The 18,419-nt window shown below is 39.0% G+C and overlaps 1 protein-coding gene across 1 annotated transcript in view; it reads right to left on the bottom strand.

Moving 5' to 3' along the window:
* The window catches only part of LOC129360770 (protocadherin Fat 4-like), a 120,857-nt gene that overhangs the window by 31,763 nt on the left and 70,675 nt on the right, over positions 1-18,419 (bottom strand). Inside the window, 4 exon segments of the mRNA XM_055031173.1 lie at positions 10,284-10,458; positions 12,455-13,377; positions 15,902-16,252; positions 16,773-17,034. Of these exon segments, the coding sequence (XP_054887148.1) occupies positions 10,284-10,458; positions 12,455-13,377; positions 15,902-16,252; positions 16,773-17,034 (1,711 nt within the window).

The raw sequence follows: 18,419 nt of genomic DNA on the forward strand, positions 1-18,419 counted from the left end.
CTAAATGTTGCTATAATCAGTATGTGCTGCTTATAAATTCAGGTAAGAGACCAACCATATTGGTTTGTTATGTTCATTCAAAACACACCAGTTTTATTAATATATTAATTAATGTGATATTAAGGCACTGGTCAAACTAAAGCATAATATTTGGCAACACAGATGTTTTCCTCATGATCTGAGGTCTGCATAACATAAAAAGCATCTATGGAAACTCTAAAATGGAAACTCAACATTGCAAATAAATATTTATTTATTTATTTTTGCTTTGTTTTAATGTTTGAGATTTTGGTAAATGGAAGTTTGGAATTTGAGTATGATTGCTATTGTTGATTGATAACAGTATTGATTGACACAAACAATTATCTACTGTCATAAATGATGTCAGTTCCAGGAAAAGCTTCTTCAGCAACACGAGTCATCATTAGGCTGGTCGCCATGGCAACAGATTAAAACACCTCGTCCTCAGCTGATCCTCCTTCCGAGGAGCAATCCAAGTGAGCGAGCTGTCTGTATCACTTCAAATTAAATTAATCCAGGCAAAGTGTGTGTGACAGTCAACAAGCAGCTAATACGGCTGTTGATCAGAGCCGCTGTGAACAGGCTGCTGGAACTGCCGGGCCGATAAGTGGCTTGGGGTGCTATAAGTCGCTTTGTCTACAAAAGCCATTAGCTCCAGCAGAGGGACTGAGAGCATGGAGAAAATATTTGGTTTTGATATGAAGCCAGCTGCTGTATTTTTCTGAACTGTAGCTGCCTTCTGCCACACAGAGAGCGCTGTGGCTGCATTTCAATACTATTGTTTCCATACTCAGGACGGAAGCAGGCTACAAGGCTAGACCTCTGGTTGTGTGTGTGTGTGCACCTTCCTCCTCGACGTTTCGCTTTTGTGCAGGATGTGATGTCACAACCTGTTTACTGTCTTGGGAAAATCAACAACCTCCGTTGTTCACAACTTTTGACCTTTACCTCAGTCCCCTGAACTCATCACGGAGACTCCAGTTAATCCTTAGAAAACACAAAACAGACACCTAAACTATACACAAATGATCCCTTTGACACTCTTCTGACCCCAGTGCTTTGGTTAGAAACCAGTCGAAGGAGTTTTTCCAATCTCGGGCATCGACTCTCCAAGCGTCATACGTCTCCATGCAGCTTCATGACGCGTCTTCTTAGCCTCCTGACGCTTGCACATATCACATAACACCTGGCAGCTGTTGCTTTAGCCTCTCCAATCCTCGTTGTCCAAGTGCAAATAGTTCAGATATATCTGCTTACATTGCGTGGGTCGACAGATTTAGTCGAGGAATACTATATCTTGGCAGGTACGCGAAAGGCATGTAAATGTCAGTTGTTTCAAGCAGTTAAAGTTAAGGTGGTACATTTTTGTGATTTTATGGGACAGCGGCTGCTAAATAACAGGGACAACATTGCAACTAAGAGTGTTGAAAGTTTCCGTTTCTTAATTTAATTTTATTTTTTACAGAGATCTGAATCGGCTAAAAAAAAGAAGAAAAGAAAATGCTGCAATCCTGCAGCATTTTCTTCATGAACAAACTATACCCCCATCCCCTTCTTCTTTTTATGGAGGCAGTGACTCAACGGGAGAGGAATGTGCTCCAAGAGTGCAAAGAAACGTCAGCATCTCCTCCAGATTTACTGGAATCAAGCAAAGCTTGAGGAATACTGTCAGGATAAATGAGAGATAACTGCAGTCGAGTTGGGTGTCACACCTAAAGCACGGTAGGAATATGGCAGCAACATATGTCTATATCTGGCAGCGTATGAACTGGAAGGTGGTTGCAGAATAAATGACATCATTTAGCCAGGAAAAAGAGCTATTGGAAATTTGCAGAAGGAAGTCAGCTGCCTACCGGTGACAGCCATTCACTGTGGTTAGGCAAGTATGTTTCCATTGGCAAATCCAGTCCCCAGACTCTTTATTCCTTCCCCTTTTACTTGTTTAAATTATTGTACCTGAAGATATTTAATAGAATATCTTTCATATAAATAATCTCCAGGAATAAAATTAATTTAGCAAAATGTCAATCAGCGGTTTTATAATCCTAACTTGTGGTTACAGATCGAGCAGTCAACTTCTGAAGTTTGTACTGAGATGATAATCTTATTTCAGAGGTTAATCCCAGGTCAGTAAATTGCCACAATCTTACACTGTGATGGTGATTACACCCCATCATCACTGCTTTTACCTTGAGCCAAGAACTTAAAAATACCCTGATTAAGACAAAAGTATCCAGTCTATCTGAATTTCGACATGACAGATTAAGATGTAGATAGGAAGGGGCCATTGTGGGACAAATGCTCCAAATCCATCTGATGTAATACATCTTGCACATGTTGAAGGTCTTGAGGGGCAGGCGTCTAACAGAACCAAAAGAACAGACTTTCACTTACAGTCAGGGCTGAATGATAGTCAACCTGGTCAATGTATAAGAGAAACCATCTACACCCTTGAGCAATAGTCCTATAGCAAGATGGTGATATGCAAATTTTGTAAATTAATTGATCCTCATCAAGATCAAAAAAAGTGTGACAAGTTTTATGGTTAGGAGAATATTGGTGTGTGTTAGAACAGTGTTAAGGCAGATTGCTGAAGTGTTGCTGTTAATCATCCTGGGGAGGTTTTTAAGGCAACTATCATCATTTCCAACAGAAAGAGAGAAATTACACAAAACTGGAGCACATTTAGGATGTTGACTTGTCTCTGCAAAATAACAGAAGTTAGACAATTAAGTGCTGAGAGAAACAGCAAAAACCCAAAACCAACTTCCCTATTTGTTGGTTCAGATATAGCAAATCTCAACTATTTGACAGGGAATGCAGCGTGGGAAGGTGAATTACCTATGAACAATGCTACTTGATATGCTGTTTGCAAAGAAGTCAGTCCTGAATTTGGATTTTCCTTGGTGCTAATTTGCTAAATCCCCAGAATGGAGAGAAGGAAGTCAGTAGATATTAGCTTCTGCTTTGGTGCTAAGACAGTTTCCACAGAGTCTATCAATACATACTAAGGTATTTTTGGATGCTAAACTATTAAAATAGATAGTTATATATGTTTTAAGACACATTCTCAAGTAATCATGGATTTTGGCCACAGCTAAGCCCGGTGAATACCATGTGTCCACTCTATAAGGTAACATCTACTTCAAGGAACTGTTGTTTCATAAAGTGGTTCAACCAGGATGTGTTGTTAAATTTTCTTAGCATCACAGATCTGATATGGTACAAATGCTAAACTGCTGTGATAACTCTGTCTCCATGACTTTTATCCTGAGAAAGATATCTGACTGATCATACTCAGATAAACATTTGATCCTATGAGCCACCATTACAGAGAGGGATAAGGTAAATAGATGCTGGCGTCAGAGAATCTCCAATCATGCAAGGCGACCTGATCCATCAGGGACCTCAAAGCTCTCAAACAACATAAGAGTCCCTCCCTGCTTTAATTCAATTTGGAGAAACAATTACAAGCAGGACAGTCCATGTAGCAACAACTTAATTCAATCTGGGAAAACTTATTTGCTAATACTTCACTGCAGCAGCATAGATCTAAGATCTCTTCTGTGAAAAAAATAGCAGAACCAAGAATAACCTCCACTTCCAGAATAACAATCCGAGACCAAAGGAGAGCAGCTGACCATCTGTTACCTCCTCTTCCACTGAAATGATCCACGGACAGTTTCCTCTGTAAGCCTCTCAACCCATAAACCATTGTCTAGCATAAACATATGGCAGGGTCTAAGCACCTTATCAGTGTACATTACCACTGGACAAATCACATTAACCTCGAACAAGGTGATGCGGCCATGCTTCCAGAGCCGGAGGGGGTACAGAGACATGTGTTAATAACAACTAAGCTCTGTGTTTTCTGACTGCTGCAGCTGCCATGATTGTGGATGGCGCTGTGAGAGCTCCACAGGGGGTCGATCTGCAGCAAACAGCAGCAGCACCCACCTCCTGGGAAAGACCTCCAGTTACCCTGAGTCTTTCAGTCTAAGCTGTGTTGAGAAGCAAGTTTGAGTGTCTGTGCTGGCACAAGAGATAATCTCCTCCTTTAATGAATGAGTGACTGATGCTTGATCAAAAATAGAAATTCGCTAAGCTTCACACAGGAAGGGTAAAGCTGTGGTGTCCAAACAAGCCGAATTTATTAAACCTGGAAGTGCAGGACAGGTTGACTGAGGGAAGACGGATGAACGTGGGAATTTATGAGACAGCCCATCTGTAGCCTGAAGCTTAAGGCTAAACGGTTAATTACGCTTTATGGACTACGGTTAGATTGTGCTGTGAAGGGACGATGTAAATAAAACACATCATTACTTGCAGAAAGGAGAGAATCGGGTGCCAACGAGGGAAAATTGACATTTTTTTGCCTCTGAGAACCTGTTGCTTTGCGACAAAGCTCTTTTTAATGCAGCCCTCATGAAGAGCCATGAAAGGCCTCGTGGTGCTGAGTGCAGGGTGCGAGCTGTCCCACTGCACAGTTTGCCAAACAGAGTAAACAGAGGTTTTCTCACAGTTAACAAGCAAAACAGTGAAAGGGATATCTCAGAAGAGTTTCCAAAGCTTTGCTCTAGCACTAAAGAGCTGAATATTTACATTAATACTGCGTACTGAACTTTTTCACAATTCGTCACGTTGCATAAAAAAAATTCATTTTATTTTATTACAAATTTCATGTGACTGATCACAACACAAAGTAGTGCAACATTGTGAAAATCTTAAAAGTTTGAATTTATATTTAGCCCACTAAGGATGGATTCACACCAGTCCTGTTCAGTCTGGTTTAATCAAACTCTAGCTTGTTTGGGAAGGTGTGAAAGTGCAATAAAACTTTGATGCAGACCAAAAAGCAAACTGCTCTGTCTCCAAACCCAGGTCTCAGTTTGGTTGAAGGGAACTCTGGTTTGATTTGAATGCATATGTGAGCGCCAAGCGGACCGGAGACCTCACCAAAATCAGGAGGTGGACTAAAGCAGAGGGCATTCTGACTAAATACGATCAAAACAAACTTGCAAGAAAAATGATTTGTGGTCTTTTGACAAAAACAAAAGAAAAATACTACAACTGCTAAACTCTCACACTACATTTTATAAAGAAGGAAGATGCAGTGTCTTTTTCAGAGGTTTTTGTTTCCTTTCCTTCAGTGGTTCTTATGGCGTGCCACCACAGGTGAGGAGTAAACAGCTGAAAATGTAACAGATGCTATAATTTTGGTCCTTAATCACACCAGGTCTACTAGATTATCAGGTGTGAAAATACACTTACTTTCCACTTGACAATTATATACAGCTCTCTGTGAGTCTATCACATAAAATTGCAATTAAATGCTTTGAAATTTGTGGGTGAAGGGGTATGAACACTTTTGTGAGGCAGCGTTTGACAATTTTAGAGGCATCAATCAAATAAACTCACTGTGAAGCCAGAATAAAGCTTTACTGTACAGTCTAGTAGTTATTTATAGTGTTGTGTCTGAATGCTTTTACATAATTTCTTCCACATATGAAACTAAAAGGGTTTCCGTGGTTTGCACACAAGCAGAAAAACATTTGTTTTTTTTCATATTTTAGGGCCTGGTGGGAACTTTTGTCATTTTATTGTTTTGCAGCTTTTATTTGCTGTGTTGTTGAATATTTGACAATCCCAAAAAATGCAGCATTGTTCCCCATGGACCCAAACCAGCAGGTCATAGCCAGCATGAGACATGGAAAACTCACGCTGGCAGCGTAGGTCGCTCATAACATGACTATAATGTTTATATATGGACTGCATAAAGATGGACTGAGACCATCTTTAAAGTCATACATGTTTAAACTCATGCACTCAAAAATAAAGCAAGTTATTTTCTGACAAACTTGCCTCAAGAAAATAGAGCTAATAAACATTATTACTGCATAAATTTTGCCAGGCTGAAGCACTAATCATCCAAGCTACACCACTTTTTTAATACCGCACCACCAACACCACTAGTGCTTGCAAAGCTATTTTCAAAAACATTCCAATCCAGCAATTGTTAAAGGCTGGAAAAGAGACGATAGGAAAAAGTCCTCGGAGGCCACATTGTTACTGCAAAGCGTTTTAAGAGCTGATCCAGAATGTTACTGCTCTGTTAAAGTTCATTTCAGGAACCTGATATTTTCTTTGGCTTACTCTTCATGTTGCCACTAGGCTGCAAACCGCCTGAAACTTGCAGAAATGGACTCCATTAATGATTTATTATCATGAATGTTGGATGATTTTACGCTATCAGTGTTTGTTCTACGTTTGTTTTATTTCTGTTTGCTACGTGTGTGTTCAAACTTGATTTCAGCCTGGAGAATGACAGATTTCTGGTCATTTAATCAAGCTTGGAAAGTTTGTAGGTTGCAGATTCATGGCAGCCCATAAAGACAACAAAAGATCTTGTTTTTAAACAGAGAAGGTAATTAAAATTCTTTATCTCCTAAGCGGTCTCTTAGGCTTCTAAAACGTCCCTTCACCCGACATCAATTGGCCATGAACGAACACGGAGGTGCTATGGACAGATGTGCTGGAAGGAAAACTGCAGATTTATTGAGCTTTCTCTTGAATAAAAGCAGTTAAATATCCTGCATGTCAAAATGGATCAAATCAGTTTCCACCATGTCACCGTTTATTGAAAATAAAAATGTATTTACTGATCAGTACATTATTTTTCTTTGTTCATGTTTTATTATAGTTATATTGTGCTATGATTATTATGAGCCCATTGTGAACTTGTATGCTCACTGTGCATCCCAAAAAAATCGCAGAAACTTTGCTCACAAATTGAATTATGAAGATAACTTAAAATTCATAAACTATATTAATGCAAATGTGTATTTTCAGTTACTGGTGTAGAATTACATTTGAAACCCTATTTATGGGACACTATACTATAAAAAAGAATTATTTTAGAAGGACAATGTACAATATATACATTTAAATGGGGTTGGTCATCTTTATTCTATCACACAGGTAGACTAGGTTATTATTGCTAATAGTAATACTATTTTATTTGGGATTTTTGTATATTATTGTAAATTAAATCAACTGATTTTTTTTTAATCTCTTGTAAAGCATCTTTAAGTGCCCTAAATATATTCATATAAGTTTGATGTATGATAATTGTTTTATTAACAAGCTTGCTCCAGTGTATGCAGGCGATTGTTAGTTCACCAGAATGGAAAGTAATTATCAATGACCTTAGAGATGTAACCGGTGCTTCCATTCAGTCTTGAAAGGTTTTTTCCAACCATTTGAACTGGAAGAATTTTAAAAGTGGAAAATATTAGGACACCTCGGCTTTGTAGATTTTGCAGCTAAAAGGAACTGGGAATCTTATACTGACTGAGTCATTTTCTGCAGACCAAAGTATTTTGAAGTCAAACGAGAGGCGACCTGAGCAACATCCAGAAGTTTTTTTTATTATTTTCATCATGAGGATGTACTTTCTTTTCACCACACACTAAACTGCATTGATATACATTAGAAATGTTAAAAAGTACACAAACAGACTGATTCAAACCAAAGCAAAGACATGTACAACTATACACAGACAATCATTCATCATGTTCCTGAGACCTTTGAATAAGGTAAGAATCTACAAAACAAACTGAAAATGATGGGAACGAATCGATGAAACACAAACTTCCATCATGATTTGAGATGTCAGGATCTAAGATAGATGACACAAAGTGCTTCAGTTCAGATAAACCTTTACACTAGAGAGAAATACATGTAAGGAATGCCTGCATGACCCAAAACATGATCTAAACATCACTGACGTTGCCTGGATTTTAAGCACTTTTTAACAATGTCCATATGAAATCAATTCATAGTCAAAAATATGACCATTTGCAGCAACTCTTACTTTGTGAACTTGATACCCTATTGTCTTTAGCAACAGAGTCTAATTCAGGCTATAAAGCACACACTTAACATTTAAACAAAAAACAGTGGGCAATGTTTGTTTAAAAAAAATTGCAGAGTAACAGCATAATTGTGTTAACTGAGAAATCTCCATTTGTGTAACAATATGTTTTCTATAATGGGAGATGTTTTGTTAAAGCCATTACAACAAGACTGCTTGAGAAAAGCAATTCACTCTGTTGGAGAGCTCATTGCTTCACATTCCTCCAAAGTTGTGCATTACTCAGCAGTGGCTTAAAAAATCTGATTTGCCTGCAGCTGATCCCAGATGTTGGCTGAGCTGCAAGATCAGTCAGGGACAATGCAAGCTCTCAAGTGTCTCTGTGAGTCTGCAGATGCACTAAACTCATAAACGCAGCGAAACAAATTTCTCTAAACCAGGACAATGGACCAATAAAAGTAACTCAATGAGATGGAAAACACCTTTGAGGGGATCCGACCAGTTTTGATAGTTATGGTGCTTTTGCAAAATAGTTGCTACTATATTACTCAGTTCTTTATATGCAGTGGTTAATGTCTCTGCAAATTCTTCAAATTGGACACTTTTCTTGACATCTTTAATCAAAAACTAGTGGAAAAAGTCTCACTGACTGGAGTGACTTGTACGAAAAAAATTCAGACTCTTATATTGGCATTGGGACAGGGAATAAGTCCTGGAACATTTTTTCCACATTTTATTTTAACATTTTTCCCTCACTGATTCACACCAGGAAAATAAATAACTTTTTCTGACGGTTGAAGAACTTTATTCACTAATTTCATGATGACTGAGCTAATGCTGAAGATAGATGGAGCTAAAACTCTGTTCAAGCTACATTAATGAGATTACCTTCAAAGGAGGTTGCCTCAGAGGAGAAGTCACTGAAGCCCAAAAGTGAAGGGACAAAGTTGTTAAAAAAGATGAAGATTTATTTAAAATTCAAACACAGTTGTAAGTTGGAGTCGTTTATCTCTTTGTCAAGCTGAAGTGTTTGTTGTGCGCTGTGGTTCCAGCTCAGCCTCTGCTTTCAGACAGCACCAAAGATGACAGCACTTCATCTTTCTAACAGACAGCAAAAGCCTTTTTTTCTTACAAAAAACATTTTGTAGAAACCAAAACCACTCTGACAAAGGCTGCCAGTCTGCTCAAACACGCGGGGACAACCAGAGACTTCAACACGAATGTCTGCGGTTCAGAGTGGGTCACGGAAGACAGAGCCCATGGAGACATGTCTGCTTTGTCCACCTTGGAAATTTCCTGCCAGATAGCGCCTGGGAGAACCATTTCCCCTGGCCGTCTGCGCCCAGGCCTCAAATATGTGAGAAAATGCTGCTGGGTGATTCAGCCTGCACTGTGATTATGGGCTTTTTGATATTTTGATATTCTACCCCCAAATCCTTCTTTTTGCCTCAACATTGTGCTTCGGTATCCTGTCAAAATATTTTGGAAATGTTGTCAGGGCTCTAAATATGGAGTCCCCGTGAAGAGTACAAAACGGGATCGAATCATAATTAGTATGTTGGCTTGTTGGGCAACTCCTAAACACCATATGAAGCAACACCAATAATATGTCTTCATTAAGATATAAAATGGTCCTTTTTGCTGTGATTAATGTGAAAAAATATTCATATTTAAATTATCTAAACTATTAGAAATACATGAAATAATACATCTTATTCCACATGCAGCAGCATCATTACAGCAACATAGTTCCACATCTCACCAAAGTCTGTGAACAGTCAAAAATATACAGCTTTATGCACGGTCACATGGCCGGACCAGGAATGAAACAGAACCACCCTAAGACCATGACAGCTCTGCCAGAAAGGCTCGGGGAAACATATACTTAAGTGGAATACCATGTGATTTGGCTGCAACAGGGATATGCACGTAGTCCTATAACTGCACATTAACTGGCCTCCGTGCAATAACAAGTTAACCTTTTATCTGGCTATAACAAGCTCCACCACCATATCCAAATAAACACAGGATGCTATTCAATTGAAGCTGCTGAAAAGACTTCTGTGCAACAAGACAAAATAAAAGACACCCACTATTTTGCAAGCTAAAAACTCCAAAAAATGTTTATGTTATCATGCCACACAAAAAGATCAGTGTGCACACTGAACATAAAAATGATATTTGTTGACAATGGTGTTCATGGAAATCTCAAAATGATGCTTCAGCATTATTTTGCAAACTGATTGCCAAAAATGATTTTATGTTGGAATAAAGCAGAAAGTGTTGCAGAACTCAGACCTCTAGAGCAGAACAGATTATGCAAGATACTGTGGCTGATTTAGAACATGTAAGGAAATGTCTGATGAGCGATGTTCAGCTGCAGTTGTACCTGAGTCAGTGGCAGTAATAAGCAGGGTGTATTTCCCTCGAGTTTCCCGATCCAGAGTCTGGGTAACACTGAGCTGTCCGCTGGATGACAGGGTGAACGCTCCCTCATCGTTCCCACCGCTGAGCATGTAGCTCAACTGTCCGTTGGCTCCTTGATCATCATCTCTGGCAACAACCTGAAAATAAGATTATTATACTACAAATTCAATAAAAATGGCTACATTCCGATATTTTACTCTGTCATCATTAAATTGAAGTTCTAATAATTATTGGTCACATTCAAAATCCAGACAGTGAATTTTGATCATATTTTCTGAAACATTTCCATTTTTAATGACATGTAAAAATTAAATGCACAGTTTAAACAATAGATGAATAAATATGGACAGATTACTCGTTTTCATCACATTCTGAAAGACGCTAAATGAAAAAAAGTTACATCAACCTGATTTATTTGACGTGAATGTTTGGTTTTCTGGTGTGGGGTTGTTTGTAGTAGCTGTCTAACCTGCAGTACACAGAGTAACATGAGGAGTGTTTCCACTACTTAAAGTTTGGAGATCATACTTTAACTGAAATTACTGCCTGGAATTTATTGTAGGTAAAACACTGCTTGCTGATAACTACTCATTGATTCCAACTGGAAAAAGATGTCTTGACCTTGAAAGGCATGAATGAATATAATATCTATATATTACATATGGTGTAATTACTAATATCCCTAGTATAGAGTTGTTTAATGCCTGAGAATAAACTCATTCTCCTTTTTAGCTCACTACATGTTTTCTTCAGGATTTTAAACTCGGCACTAAGATGGCCATAGAAGGAGGGGGATTTAATGTCTGGTGACCCATTTCTGTGTTGATTTGCCTGTTTATTTTGCTTCACTGTTCTTGCAAAAGACCCTATGGCGACCCATTTTTCTTGTGTTTTTATTCAAAATTACTAGTATTAAAAATAAATCCATGATGCTATGCGCAGTAACAAGGTTCCAAGAGGCTTTGGGAAAGAAACTCGCCTAGTGCATCAGTAATGAGGGTGTATTTTACAGTTTTATCTATTGGTTCAAACCAAATCCACCTCAAGTGTTTGGTGCTTGAAAAGCCAAACAAACATTTTTAGCATCAAAAGTAAGTTCCCTTCTATTTTCTACTGGCAACATCTGGATTTTTATCCCATAGAATTGAAGGATGCATTTTAGAAAAGCTTACATTGCATAATAAATGTAATCCAGTGAAAGGCTGATGTTACTGCAAGAACATTTGAATTTATTTTAAGTCTTTTTACACATCTTTACCAAGGGTGGCAATAATTATGGTGTATGTTGTAAAACCAACCTACCAACTGGGGACAGTCCAGTTTAACCACTGTCCTCTCTAAATCATTCTAGTAAAACAGATGGGGGTAATTACCAGCAGTGGCACCATGGAGGTAATTGTTGAGGCAAGGAAGGTCATTACTTATTCATTTTGTCTAATCAGACTTTCTCAGAGAATTTCTCAGAGAGTTGGTAAGTAGGGTTCGCCTACTTTAAGCTGCAAATACTTTTTTCTTTTCATTTTTTTCTTTGGATAAAAATATTTTACAAGTCCAATTTTTAACTGTATGGTTTCTCATACCCTCCTGACATGGCCATTATAGCCAGGTTAGCACAGATGTGAGCTCCTGCGCGCAGCCACCATGTCTGGACCCTTTCCCACCACATAACTGTAGCCTCATTTCCTGTCAATGTATACACGTGAAGGAGAGTGCAGCTGCCGTGCTACTGGAAAAAGGCTTTCCCTGCTCCATATTTTATACATGCCTCATTTAGTCATCAGGGTGGTTACGATGTTAATTGGCTCGTCATGCAGTTTAGAGCAGTTTCATATTTTGTTGAAATCCTATAAAGGCTTAATTGAGCAGAGCAAATTGCTGCCATATATCATTTCTTTATCATTTCAGTCAGGTATTTGTCATTTAGCAAAGTAAGACCACTGGGCTCAGTGCTTCAGTGAACTTATACTACTTACATACCGGCACTTATTAGGTTGGTATTACAACAAATTTAGTTAAGGCATTAGCTTGTTGAAGGGCTTTGAACTGGCATTTAGAGTACTCATTTAGGAGGGCTTTCTGTGAAGGTAAAAACTGAACAAACAAATAGAAGCTGAGAAATAGAAGAAAACTGACCTGCAGAATGGTGTTTGGTAAGTTCTCAAGGTTCTCCTTGACATTGATGGTGTAAGGAGAGAGCTCAAACACTGGTGAACAGTCATTAACATCTAATAAAACAATGTTGACGGTTGTGCGGTCCACTCTGGGGCTGCTTCCACGGTCTGAAGCCTGGACCTCCAATGAATAGGATGAATGTGTCTCACGGTCAAGCTGTCTGGCAACTGAAATCACCCCTGTGACTGAATCAATTCGGAAATCATTGTTGGTGTTTCCTCCGGCGATGGAGAACCGGATCTGTCCATTGGTACCATCATCAGCATCAGTGGCAAACACCTGGATGACATCAGTGCCAGTCAAGATCTTCTCCTCGATCTCAATGTCATAGATGTTTTGTGAGAAGCTTGGCGTGTTGTCGTTGACGTCCAGAACCATCATAGTCACGTCCATGGTGGAGGATAGAGGGGGCTCACCTTTATCTGTAGCCACAATGGTAAGGGTGTAGTTGGAAAGTTCCTCCCTGTCCAGTTCTCCGACCAATCTGACATCCCCAGCGATCACACCGATACTAAACTTATTACTAAAAGTTCCTCTGAGGGAATATTCCACATAGCTGTTGGGTCCACTGTCGGCGTCTGTGGCCTGGGCGGTGAACACCACGGTGTCCACCGGTGTGTTCTCCTGAATGTACGTCATCTTCTGGGATGTGAAGGTGGGAGGGCAGTCGTTGACGTCCAGAAGGATGATTGAAACCTGGGTGGTGCTGGTGAAACGGGTGGCGGGAGGCGGTGCCAGGTCATTGACAGTGATCGCCAGGTTGTAGAAGGACTGGGTTTCTCGGTCGAGTGCCCTCTTGATTTTGAGAACACCTTCCTTGGTGATGGCAAAGTGGCCATGAGGATCACCAGATGAAATTTTGTAGAGAAGCTGAGCATTTGGACCTGAAAAACATAAGATTTTGGTGATTAGAGAAAGTTTTTGTTCATTTTATGTTAAATGCGAGACGTACATTCAGCCACATTGGGGAATGTCTGAACATGAAGGGCCTTTTTTAGGTCCTGGTGCGGCATTTGAATTTTACAAAGCCATTCAAATCTGGAATTGCTATATGCTTTGTGATCTATTTAGATGTTCTGCATTTTTGGTGGCCTCTAAGAAGAGTAATCTATATTCTGTTATAGTAATTTTGGTATTTAGTGGTTTGCTGTGGTCTCAGTCGTAAAAACGGGTTGTTACTCTATCCAGACTGATAGGTGTCAATGAGTTTGTTCTCGAGTTTAGACTGGGGTGTGATTTATAGCTTTTTGAGACCTTTTGTCCAACTTTTTGTTTTAAGACTTGTTCTTTTAAACTCATTTCTTGTTCCCAGAATTTCACACATTTTACAAAATAAGTAAATCAATTTTCAACTCAAATTCAGTTTATTTAGCTCTAGCTTGTATTTCAGAATGCTTTACACCTGGGTTCCTGACTAACACTTTTGTACAGCATACACTTGGAGCAGCTTTATAATGGTTATGGTTTTGTTTTTAGCAAACTTGTTTTCTTGCCAAGCCTCTTTAAATTCACTGTTGCTCATAAAGTTGAAATAACCTCTTTTCATAAAATAATAGCAACAATGTGATTTATTTTTGACAGATTAAGTTTACATCCACTTGAAATTTTATTGATCAATCTCTTCCAAGCATATCACTGTGAAAATTAAACCACAGTAAAAAAGAGGAATGTGACTGAAAACAAAATTATTTAAACTTTATGGGCAACAGTGTAGTGTATGCACTTTTCCATGACGATGGAGCTGCTGGTGGATAACTTAACAAGAATATTTAAATTTTATTTGGCTGAGTGAGCCATTTTCAGTAGGATAAAAAATGTATGCAAAGGGACTTTTTATGACTCTAAGAACTTTCACAAACACTGTTTGGAGGCACATAAAAATTACAAATGATAAGACCTATTGCAAAGACATTAATGTGAGAACAAACTTAATGAAATACATTGTCACAATTTAACCTTGAGTTGATTAAAGAAAACAAAGAGAACCTGATAACTAAAAGAAAGCATGGTGTATCGAAGGTCAAATTCTGATATTTCTATTGTTCATGATATAAAAAGCAAAATACTTTGCATTGGGCACTCATGTGGATAATCAACATCCATTTCCACAAATTGTACAAGTGCATCGTCTGGCTTCTCCTCTTGACCTCCAAGATTTCAATCCATTCATGTTGCATGACAGATTGCTATCAAAATGGAAACCAAACTGTAAGCCACTTCCACAACTGATAATGCCTTTCTGCAATTTAGCAGAAAGAAAAACAACATAGGCCCAACATTTATTTAATGGCAGAACTGGTTGACATCTGAGTGGATTTGTAGAGTAAATCACCTAACTTTGAAATCTGGCCTAATCCATAGCATTCCCCAGGAAGTGGAGGATAAAATGAGCTTAAATTGACCGTTGATTATTCAACTCAGCGGGTATTGAAGTAGAAAGCTTTGACACCTTCCCACACTCGATGTGTATTTACAGTACACAAGTAATTCATTATCAGGAGACCTGCTTCCATCTGAGTTTAGACTATTCTGTAGAGAGACAAAGTCTTCGGGTCAGGGGTCAGAGCTTGGGAAGTGCTAACAATGGCAGTGTTTTATTGTGACAGTGAAATACAGCAGCTTTGTATCTGAAAGGACGACGTGGTCAGATTATGTGGAGAAAGAAGCCAGGCTCCGGGTTAAGAGAGCAAGGCACCGTATTTCCCAGGAATGTAGGTCACGATAACCACATTAGGCTTGGATAAAGCTGTAATTACAGCAAGGGAGAGAGTACCGCCAACCATTCAAGTAGCGCACTCACTTTTGAATCTCAGAAGTCCCCCACTTTGGAGGAAAAACCAAATCATGCCAATAAATCACATAGTTTGTTTAATCAGAATAACTAAATCTATTGTAGTGTCAGGAGGTTCTGTGTATTCAACAATCAAAATAATGTGACAATCTGACATTAAAACAATCTCCTCGGGCAACGAGTGCTGGGTTACATGGTGGAGCACTTGGTGGCTTTGAATCCCAGTGCATGAATTCCTTCGCTCTGGGTACTCTGGTTTGCTCCCACTATCCAAAACCATGACTCTCTGGTTATCTGGTCTCTCTGAATTGACCTATTCATGCAAGGCATGAGTGTGTGCATGACTTTTGTCGTATGATGGACTAACAACACATGCAACGTGGCTTAGAGAATAGACTTCAAAATAAATCTGTTAGTTCATAAATCTCTGAACATGTTATGGATCTGTTGTGTCAATCTTCCAGACCACTCAGGTCATCTGGTTCAAATCTACTTTGCTTTAGAAAAACTGTGACTTTAGTTCAGTGAATTTGTTTAGCTGTTCCTTTACTAATTAAAACTCGGTGACCTGAAGGTGTTTGGCATTTCATTACTTCAGGATGACATTTTTGACATACCATCATCAGCGTCACTGGCCAGAACTGTGACGATACCGGATCCAGGCGGCAGGCTCTCTGAGACAGAAGCGCTGTACACAGTGGTGTTGAAGATGGGGGAGTTGTCGTTCACGTCCAGGACGTTGAAATAAACCCGGACTGTACTGGCCTGTCCACCACCGTCCTCAGCTTTCGCAGTTAAGATATAGTACTGCTGGGTCTCATAGTCCAATGGACGCGTCACATTGAAAACGCCCGTCACTGGGTTGAGAAGGAAGGTCCCGTCTTCATCGTCCTCCTCCAGCGAGTAGGTGACCTCTCCGTTCACCCCCGAGTCAGAGTCACTTGCCAGGATTGCTGCAACGATGGAGCCTGAAGGATGACACAGGCACAATGTTTACTGCTTTATTTTAAAGTATTATTGCTCAAGGATTATTTTTAATACAAGTGACTGACTGATTGTTGAGCCAGCTGCTAATTCTGTTTTGGACTTCTATGACTGAACAAACAGATCATTATTAAAGAGTTTCTGAATGCTTAAAAGGATTATAATTCAATTTCATCTTCAACAGACATTTTTCTTTGATTACCAACTCTTATTCAGTGCTAAGAGGGGTGGATGAGGTCTGCCAGACGGTTGTCAGAGGCTGTAAATCAAATCTGAGTTATTCCCCATTTGACCCACTAAACTTTTGATTTCCCTCTTGAGAAAAATGCTGAATATTTCAGAGCTACAACACATAAAATGCTTGGAAAAAATGCACAAGAAAAAAAGTTACCCTTGAGCTGTGTTAGTTTGCTCTGAGAGATTTTCCAGAAGACAAAACATTGCCTGCTCCGTCCATTCTGGCGTGTTTAGTTTGTAAACCTATGCTCCATTAAGCGACCTCACCTGGCGCCATGTCCTCGGGGATGTCAAATGAGTATGTCGCGCGGGAGAACTTGGGCGTGTGGTCGTTGACGTCTTGGACAGTGATGTTCAACCTCATGTCAGATGACTGCTTTCCATCGTCCGCTCGCACCAGGAGGGAATATTTTGAGCGCCTTTCCCTGTCCAGCTTCTTGGTGGCGATCAGGTCACCAGATTCGGGGTCAATGCGAAAGCTGTCATCTGCCCCACTGATGATGGTGTAAGTCACTAGAGCATTGGGACCCTAAGAGGAGAAATAGAAGCACATTAGGTGAAGTTTATTTTCTTTTAATTTACAGTGTCTACTTTCAAATATTTTTTATTATATTTTCAACACCAAATTTTGGTTTCAAACTTGCTATGCCAGTACGTTAGCCCCGTTTTTATACACTTTCCTTTAACATGTCGTCCTCAGAGAATAGAAAAGCAGAGCGCACTGACCGGTGAGGATCAAAGAAACTGTCTGCCAGCAAAACCAGACTCTTCACTTTCCATGTCTCCACATCAAACTCCAGACTTGTCAAGGATGAATAAAACCTTTCTCTGCGTAGTTTTTCCCACAGACAGTCAGGAAGGAAAGAGCTTGTGATTTAGATTTTTCGAAACGTATCACAAATGCGGATAATGAAACCAAAACAAGGAGAAAGGTTAAAGGGCTTTAATCAAAATGACCATCAGAGAGAAGATCCAAACAAGATTTGGGATTAAAAACATGAGGCTGTTGAGGTTCAGCTTCTGGAAAAAAAGGACTGGAGGCTAGGCAAATTCCCCATATTAAGGTAAAGTAATACTGTTAATTTTTTAAGTTATGCTTTCAAAAATTGCTAATAATTTTTATTATACAGTTCTCAAGCAGATAGATAGACACAGACTTTGAGTTGTAGGTACTCCAGGTTCTTCATAGTGTCCAAAAGTATGTAGGTCACTGTAAGTTGTTCCTAACAGTAACACAGCATAAAAAATAACATTAAAATGTTCCTGATGTGTATGGGGACCAGTAACTTAAATGTTAGCTGTGCTAACACTAAAACACTACACCAGCACACTATGTAACAGAAGCTAATGCTAAAGAGCTAACTCCAATTCAAGCCATGTTCTCCTTTGAAAGACTACATTGCTTGAGCACCAATTTAATTTTGATAGCATAATTTACATGTTTCATAATGTCATTAGATATTGCATTTATATTTCTTGTTTTTGTCTTCTTTGCTGTCCGTATTTTATTTTTATGTATGTTTCTTCTTTGAAATAAAGTTTTTTGGGGAAAAAAAGAACACGAAGAGAGGAAACGTGTCTGCTGCATAAACACTTTTCACCCAATTCAAAATAAGAGCATGAATATTAACATCTATCTACTTGAAGAAAACAGTTGCTACCAAAACTTCAACCCTGATGTCAAACTTTATCCAACCGAAAGCTTACAAAACATCCATGTAGATTTTGTCTGGAAAAATATATTTCAGGGAATCTAAGTGTACTGAACATTTTCCAAACTAAACAAAAACTGCTAGTTTAGTTTTGTCAGAACTAGCAAAAGTGCTGAAAAAACATTAACAATGATATTTCCGCTTTAGCAGATTAGAGGAAGTCTACCCACCATTAGAATGTATATTTACAGTTTCACAAAAA

This window comes from Poeciliopsis prolifica, unplaced genomic scaffold (genome assembly GCF_027474105.1).
Source record: "Poeciliopsis prolifica strain line A6 unplaced genomic scaffold, Auburn_PproV2 SCAFFOLD006, whole genome shotgun sequence".
NCBI classification, from domain to species: domain Eukaryota; kingdom Metazoa; phylum Chordata; class Actinopteri; order Cyprinodontiformes; family Poeciliidae; genus Poeciliopsis; species Poeciliopsis prolifica.